Here is an 8,641-nt window from a genome sequence, read left to right as displayed (position 1 = left end):
AAAAAAAAAAAAAAAAAAAAAAAAAAAAAAGCCAACTAACCAGGAGAGCCTTTTAGTCTCAAATGACCTGGCACAGAGTAAGGTTCTATAATCTAAAACATGACCTGCACTGCTGGGGAAAAGCTACTTTTCTCAGAATTCAAAATTACCTCAAGGAAAACGCAGAGTAAGATATAAAGGAAGTCAGCAAGGACTCAGAACTCTCACCATACAACTCAGAGATTTTTCTTCTAGTACAAAAATGCTATTGGTGGGCCCAGTAATCCGACACTTGGTAAACTGAGGTGGAAAAACACCAAGTTTAAAGCCCATTTTGGCTACACAGCAATACAGAGAGAGGGTGAGTGGCGGAACACATATAATTCCAGCAGTCAGGAGGTTGAAGCAGGAGAATTGGGAGTTTAGGGCTAACACTAATTACACAGTATTGCAGGCCAGCCTGGGTAAGACCTTGTCTCAAAACTATAAAGACATAGAAAAATACAGTAATTTCAATGAGCTTAAGTTATACTGCACTAAGAACTGTGGTCACCTTTCCTAGAACACAGAGGAAAAACATACATACAACTCAAATAAGAAATAAAAAGGGAGCAAAGGGTGGTTGGAAAGAGTGACATGCACAGGCTGTGCTCTGACCTCAACATGGGTGCTATGGCATGCATGTCTTCACGCCCACATTATCACACTCAAACACAAGGTAACAAAATTGTTTAAAGTCGGAGTACTATGTGCACTCACTGTCTAGTGCTAACACTAAGGAACAGAGAGGACCGACTGCTCACGGATTCTACTTCAAATGGAAAAGTGCATCCTAAAATCATACTTCAAAGTAAGAACTACACAACTGCTTGAGCGAGAAGACAAAAGACTCAGCGGCAACACACAGCCACAGGTGACAGTGGGATATAGTGCTTATGGTTGGAGTTAAATAAAGCCAACACAATCCCCTTCACTGGTCTTAATATTCTAGCTTCTGCTTTACTTAAAATTAAAAAAAAAGAAAAGAAAATTAAAGTCCTGTGTGGTGGTGCAAACCTTCAATTGCTAGTACTCGGAAGGCAGAAGCAGAAGGATTTTTGAGTTCAAGGCTAGCCTGGTATGCAAATTCCAGAATTCCAGGACAGCCAGGACCAAAGAAACCCTATCTCGAAAAACAAGAACAACAACAAAAAGCCTAACCTACCAACCTAAGTTACCAGGGGCTTTTATCCAAACAACAGAACACACAAACCTGAGTGCCTCCAGGACTCGGCTTCGTCCACTCCGAACAGAGCGAGCGCTGTCAGGAGTTGAAGAAGCACTGTTACAACTGCTTCTTGACATGCAAGTCTTCTGGGCAGGCGTCTTCACGATGCAGGTGGCTGACATGATCTCTTGTAGTTGCTTCTGGAAGTTCTCTCTCATCTCCAAGGCCTGGGTCAGAGCTAGAAACAGAGTCATCGATATCAGTCAAGATATGCCCCCCCCCTTCTCCTCTCCCTTGCTGGTTTGTGAAGATAGATCTGAGTGTGGGGCCAGGCTGACTTCCCCATTGTGAGCCCTGCCTCAGTCTCTAGAGTTCTGGGATTACAGGCATGCATCACCACAGTTACTAACTTCTCTAGTCAATCATATCTCACAAGATTTTGTCTACATCTAGTTGAACAAAGAGTTGTTGCCATTTACTGAATATTTATACAGGAATGCAAGGCTAAAATGTCACAAAACACAAAGGCAGCCATGAGGACTGTTTCTAAAGTGATGAAGACTCCCTTGGAGGAAGACTTGCTCCTTTGAGGAGCTCCCTGCTCATGTCTGACCCTTTTTCATGGATGCATACTACAGAGATTCACAGTCATTTGTATGTATAGCTGTCCGTTTATTTGCTTTGGGTCTTGCCACATAGCTCAGGCAGGCCTTGAATGCCCTCCAGTCTCAGCAGCAAGCCTGAGATTGCTGCTGTAAAGCACTAGCCAAGCTTTCACTAATCCTTGAAAGCACAGACCACAAGTCTTTGTCTTTCCTTTCCATTATAGCTAGACACTGAAGTAGATGCCAAGTAGGCATTTTTGTAACAAACAGAATGGAACATTTAAGTCAGAAAGCAAGTTCTAGTAGGCAGGCTGAATAAGAAGAAGCCAGAGAGTAACACACACATCTAAGTAAGGTAATCAGCGCAGCACTATCTATAATAGCAAGGAATTCAAAATAACCTGTTCATGCCACTGAATACCAAACAGCAAAATAAAGCAGGGCACAAGCCACACACTACACCAGCAAATAAAACCCAGGACTGGAGCAGCCCGTTTCCCAGACATTCTTCCGTGGCTTGAGTGCACACCGTCCTGTGTGTGGTGTGGTGTAGTAAGGAGATTCCTTAAGAGGTGAGATCTAGTCTAAGGCGGCTGGGTCATTAGCAACACCACCCCAGAAGCAATGCAGTTTTCAGGGGGGGACTCAGGCTAGTTTTGTTGTGGGTTGCTATGACAACAGTGAGCCTGGTCTAATGTGCTTGCAGTCTTTCATGTGATGACACTCATATACTTGCACTCTTTCCTTTTCTGATAAATATTTGTGACATGATAGGATGTAGCCAGGTCTTCATCAGAGTCCAAACCAATCAAACTTGGGCTTTCATTTTCTAAGGCTGTTTGAGCTAAAAATGTACCCTTTATTATATATTTCTCAGCTCCAGCTACACTAAAACATTGTTTTTTTTTTTTTTTAAAGCAAATGGAGAGCTGTAGCAACCATGTATTAACAATTGTCCAATTCTTCCAAATGATTCTGTGTGGTCACCTGTGACCAGTGACCACTGTTGTTGCTACTGTGTGAACCATATATACACAAAAGGCACACATAAAAGCTGTATGTGCTGACTGGTTGCTCCCCATCTCTTTCCTTCCTAGGACTTCCTCAATCCCCAAGAAACAACAGTTCTAAAATGAGCTCACTTAACATCCTATAGTGGCTTAGTGTTCAAGTAAAAAGAAGAGTCACACTCCTCTCTCTAGCTCTAAAGTAAGGCTAGCAGTGACTAAGGCGAGTGATGAAGGCACGCATGGAAGTCAAGTTAGGTCAAAAGGCCTCGCCTCTTCTGCTCAACAGTCAAGCTGTGAACGCACAGAGAAATCCCAAGTGCTCCTGCAGTGAGCACACGGGAGGACAAACAGCTGACTCAACTCAGACTGGAAGAAGATACCTCTCTAGGGCTTTGTGGAGAGAAGTCGGTGTTTGGCTGCAGAGCTAGAAGGCCATCCCAGTTCTTCTATGAGTGGTAAAATACAGCTGGGACGGTAAGCCAAAACAAACGTCAAAAGTAAAAAGTGCACTTGAGTGTGGTGGCGCAGGCCTTTAATCCCAGCACCTGGAAGGAAGAAGGCGGATCTCTGGGTTTGAGGCCAGCCTGGTCTACAGAGTCATTTCCAGAACTACTCAGAGAAACCCTGTCTTGGGAGGCCATGGCGTGAGAGTAAGGGGTAAAAAGCGACAAGTGTCTTACCTCCTTTACAGTCATCTCTTCCATTCCCATTCAACAGAGGCGATTCTTTGTCATTTGTGCCCATAGTGTTTGTCTCATTTCCTTCTTCAGACAGATGATCTGGCTATTCAAAGAGAAAAATGACAACTTCTCAAAGGAAGTTCACTGCACAAAGTTTCACAGACGTCTACATGCAGCTTGGGAGGGGCTCACTGTCCACACCACCTACCCCATCATCCTTAGATGCAGAAATTGCCAAGGGTGCCCGGCTGTTACAGAGCCGCCTATCTTGCACTGTGTTGATGTCCAAGCTCATTTTGGGATTGTAAGTATGTGGATAAAGAGATTCAGGAAGATGCTTATCCTCTTGAGCACACTGAAATACAAGTGTACACTTTAGAAAGAAGTTCACAGGGGAAAACTCTAGCATACAAATAACCAATTGGGACCCAGGAAATGACTTAGCCAGTAACAGTCAGTACTCTTAACCTCTGAGCCATCTCTCTAGCCCCTTAGCTACTCTTCATCTAATAGTCAATGAGGGAAAGGAATCAGAATAAAAGTATTCATTTAAAATTTGATAAATATTCAAGGAATAAAAATTTTAAGCTATGGGGCTAGAGAGATGTCTTGGTTAAGAGCACTGGATGTTCTTTCAGAGGGCCTGAGTTCAATTCCCCATCTACCACATGGTAGCGCACAACCGTCTGTCTATAAAGGGATCTGATGTCCTCTTCTGGGCACTCGGAGTGTACAAGTAGATAGAGCACTCGTGCATTTAAAAAAAAAAAAAAAATCAATCAACCAATCAATTAATCTTAAAGCAATTTAAGTTCTAATGCTAAAACTATACAATGCCTCAAGCATGACCTACATATATAGCTCAGATTTTGAACGTCCCAAGGCCTTATGTTATAAGCACAGTTCCCATGGCATTCAACAGGCCCTCAAGGTGTGCCCTGGACAGCAGTCCAATCCCAACCCTTTCACCACCTCTTTCATTTCCCAGCCATGAAATGGGCAGGTATTGGAATGACATACCACCACACAGTTAGCCAAGATTAGCAAATTTATTTGCATTTAATGAAACTGGCTGGTGCTCTGAAATATATGTATTTTCAACCAACCAAGGAAGAGATGAAAAAGCATTGCTTACCTCTAATAGCCAATGCTCAGACACGATGTGCACCCCTCTTTCTTTTGCAGATTTATATTCTCGATTACTATCATTTGCCCGACCCTGGTAAATGAAATGAGTAACGGTCTCATCGAAACTCCACCTGAAATAATCAAATATGCAAGAGGAATAATTAAGGGAAATAGCAGTCTCCTCTGAACAGAATGTTCTGACACACAAAACTCAAAGAACTAGAGGATAAGCAAGAGCAATAAAACAGTAGATTGTGTATCCTGACAAATGGTAATGACTCCATCTCCAGGTATACAGTGTAAGATGCCATAAGAATACTTTTAAAATACTATCTTCTTTATATTTTTAAGAATCCTTCCATTTTGTCTTATAATGTATATCACTTTTTAATTACAATAAAAAGTATTTTCAAGTTAATAAAACTTAAGGAATTCAAATTCACTGTCCAGTCACTGGCCACCACCCTGTTTATTCACTCTATCTAGTTAGTCCCTATCACAAACTATGTGTGTTGAGAACTGAGCTCAGGCCTCTGAGTATGCTAGGCAAGAAATCTACCACAGCCTGAGACTATGTCTCTTCTAAGAAAACAATAGAGACAGGGTCTCTCACTCTGTAGCCCTATCCTGGAACTATGTAGACCCTCAGAGATCCTCCTGCCTCTGCCTCCCAAGCGCTGGAATTAATGGAGTATATCACCATGCCAAGATATATACATTTATAGCAAACTAAAAATGTCTTTAGTGGCCATTTTAATCTGGGAGGGTTTGCTACAGTGGTCAGTACTACTCACAGGAAATCACTAAGATTGATTAAATGCAGTCAGTCCCAGATGTGCTGACTATAAACCCATGAAGGGAACTATCCATAACTGCACTGGAGGCTGAAAGTGGGCAAACATCTGATACCTTTACAGACAGGCTAAGTGTTCCTGGGCACCTCAAAGGAAAGTTCTAATTAATCGGAGAGGTTTTATTAGATAATCCACACAAGCAGGCAAAGCCAAGTCTTCCTTATAAATGAATACAGGCTTTTGGTTCCGTCTGAGCTGTGGCTGGCGCCACCAACACAGAGCTGTCCCTACCTGTACTCTGCTCCCAGGGATGCTGCAACCCCATTGAGCTCACTCTGTTTCTTACTGAGCTTCTTACTCACACACACCACAACGCTGTCAAGTGGTTTCCGAGTCTCTTCCTGCACATGGAGAATAAAGAAACAGACCAGCCACAGTTCTTTGACATGCATTAGGGACACCTTCCATTTAATAAGAAAACCATGTCTACCTCCTCAAAATGGGCACCCTTCAGCTGAGGGCTGGCAGAATGACTGCCAGTGTTTCGGGAACTATTTGCCAAAGCAACTGTCAGGTTTCTGACGATGACTTCAGATAGTGGTGAGCTTAGTTTCCGCTTCTGGCTGGCAGCATTTGGGGTTTCCAGGGCTGCAAGGGCATCCTGTGTTTAAGAACAGGAAAAAGGGATAAATGAGGCGAGGAAGAGGGGGGACATAAGAGGAAAGAGACAAAGTTGGGAAAAAAAGGAAAAAAAGAGATGACATTTTGACCTCTTTTTCTCTGAAATAATATTCTTCACCAAGCATTAAGTAAGGAGCTGGAGAAATGGCTGAGCAGTGAAGAATACTTTGAGAGCTCTTCTAGAGGACCCAGGGAATCAATTTCCTGCTCTCACGTGGTGGTTCACAACTACATGTACCACCAGTTCCAAGGATCTGACGTCCTCTGGTTTTTGTGTTCACCAGGCATGCAGGTGATGCATACATAGACATACGTGTAGGCAAAAGAACCAAGCACATAAAATATAGATTTTAAAACAGATAAACAGGGCACTGGTGGCGCACGCCTTTAATCCCAGAACTTGGGAGGCAGAGGCAGGCGGATTTCTGAGTTCGAGGCCAGCCTGGTCTATAGAGGGCATTCCAGGACAGCCAGGACTACACAGAGAAACCCTGTCTTGAAAAACAAAAAAACAAAGACAGAAACAAATAAAATAGATAAACAAAACCATTAGGCATACTTACCTTTACAGCAGTGCATACATACCACACTTAAGAATTGTAATTGCAATTACATAAAAGACCCCAAACTAAAGTGAACACAGAAGGAAACCAGAAAGAATGGATGGGTATAAGAAATTAATTTTTTTGTTTTTTGAAACATGGTTTCTCTGTATAGCCCTGGCTGTCCTGGAACTCACTTTGTAGACCAGGCTGTCCTCAAACTCAGAAATCCGCCTTCCTCTGCCTCCTGAGTGCTGGGATTAAAGGCGTGCACTACCATGCCCGGCTAAGAAATTAATTTTAAGATTAGGTAAAAAGTCAGAATGAGGCAAGAACCAACAAAATGTATAAGATATAAAATATAGGCTCAAAGGGAGGGGAGGCTGAGAACTGGACGCAGAGAGCTCCACGCAGGGTCTGGCTTCTTCTCAACCAGTACACAGATCTCAGAGCTAACCAGGGCTGCACTGGAGGCTGAAAGTGGGCAAGCATCTGACACCTTTATAGACAGCCTTAAGTGTTCCTGGGCACCTCAGAGAAAAGTTCTAATACCACTTCATGACAATGGGTGGTGAAAGTTCTACATCTGGGGTTTCTGCAGACTACAATGAAGGAAGCCATTCTTTTATCCAGCCTCATGATGATACCAAGGAATGCATGATCACAAAAAGACAAGTATTTTGTTTTGTTTTGTTTGAGACAGGGTTTGTCTGTATAGCCCTGGCTGTCCTGGAACTCACTTTGTAGACCAGGCTGGCCTTGAACTCAGAAATCCGCCAGCTTCTGCCTCCCGAGTGCTGGGATTAAAGGCGTGTGCCACCACGCCCGGTGAGACAAGTATTCTTGAGAAACAAAGTTCTTGAGAACAGATCGATCCTTCTACTGTTGATGTGGATAACAAAAAGTGACACACCTCAAGAAGGAAAGATCAGAAATAATATGAGTATGTTCAGGAACGCAGGTGCATAAATTTTATAATATCCAGACCAAGTAAAATACGCCAGCAGGAGAAGTGGACAGTCAATATGGAGAGGATGCACTACCTGTCATGTCAACTCTAGGCTTTGACAGTTCTAGACACCTTTAATGCTACCTCTCCCAAGATGCAGAGAGGCTAAATAGGAGAGAAGGGAAAAGCCTCAATTACTCCTTTGCTGAGACTAAGCAAAGAGTAAGGAATTTACTAGCTAGTTACCATGATGGCGAATGATCACGTCTATGGTTTGTACTGGGATACAGCTCGGCTGGGAGTACTGCATGCACAAAGCCCTAGGCATATTCTCCAGCATCATACACACAAACAGTGATGAATACCTGGCTCTATGTACCAAGCCAATCAGGGATATCTATACAGTAAAACTGTTTTAAAATCTTAAAAAAAAAAAAAAAAGGAAGGAAGGAAGGAAGGAAGGAAGGAAGGAAGGAAGAAAAGAAAAGAAAGAGAAAAAGCTAGGCATAGAGGTCCATGCCTTTAACTCCAGTCGTCAGCAGGCAGAGGCAGGTAGGTCTCTGAATTCAAGGTTAGTCTGCATTATATACGAGACTTCGTCTCAAAAGTGGAGCAGGGATTCTATACTACATACAAAAAGGGAAAAAAAGAAAAAAGAAAAAAGAACACCAAGCAAACATAATATAAAGGTATATAAAGCAAGTAGAAGTTACTATATGACAGAACTGAGATAAAGCTAAGACAGCACACTGAAATCCTAGAACCAGAGCAGACCGCCCTCAAGCCAGAAAGCATTAAACAAGACAGGGTCTTTTATAAAATCAAAAGCCACACTTTATATTCTAATTAATACAAGTCACACTTATCAGTGTGCCAAATAACAAAGCGGCTACTAACAAAAAGCAAAACGTTTTGAGATTTCAGAAGAAGAATTACCAACACTGCTGGGCATGGTGGAACAGGTCTTTAATCCCAGAACTTGGGAGCTAGAGACAGGTAGATCCCAGAGTTCAAGACCAGCTTGGTTACAGTGTGAAGGCTACAAAGAGAAATCAAAAACTAAAAC

At 42.6% G+C, this 8,641-nt stretch overlaps 1 protein-coding gene across 2 annotated transcripts in view; it reads right to left on the bottom strand.

The window, feature by feature from the left end:
• Topbp1 (DNA topoisomerase II binding protein 1) overlaps window positions 1-8,641 on the bottom strand; it is a 47,971-nt gene that overhangs the window by 12,409 nt on the left and 26,921 nt on the right. For both annotated transcript variants that reach the window (XM_021207172.2, XM_029543459.1), the window contains 6 exons: window positions 5,894-6,064; window positions 5,695-5,804; window positions 4,617-4,740; window positions 3,690-3,836; window positions 3,482-3,584; window positions 1,232-1,424 (listed from right to left, as the gene is read on the bottom strand). In XM_021207172.2, coding sequence (XP_021062831.1) covers window positions 1,232-1,424; window positions 3,482-3,584; window positions 3,690-3,836; window positions 4,617-4,740; window positions 5,695-5,804; window positions 5,894-6,064 — 848 coding nt within the window. The remainder of the gene's footprint in view (window positions 1-1,231; window positions 1,425-3,481; window positions 3,585-3,689; window positions 3,837-4,616; window positions 4,741-5,694; window positions 5,805-5,893; window positions 6,065-8,641) is intronic.

Source organism: Mus pahari, chromosome 10 (assembly GCF_900095145.1).
Source record: "Mus pahari chromosome 10, PAHARI_EIJ_v1.1, whole genome shotgun sequence".
Lineage (NCBI taxonomy): Eukaryota > Metazoa > Chordata > Mammalia > Rodentia > Muridae > Mus > Mus pahari.
Note: the sequence above shows the minus strand (reverse complement) of the source record. Positions and strands in the feature narration are given on the sequence as shown.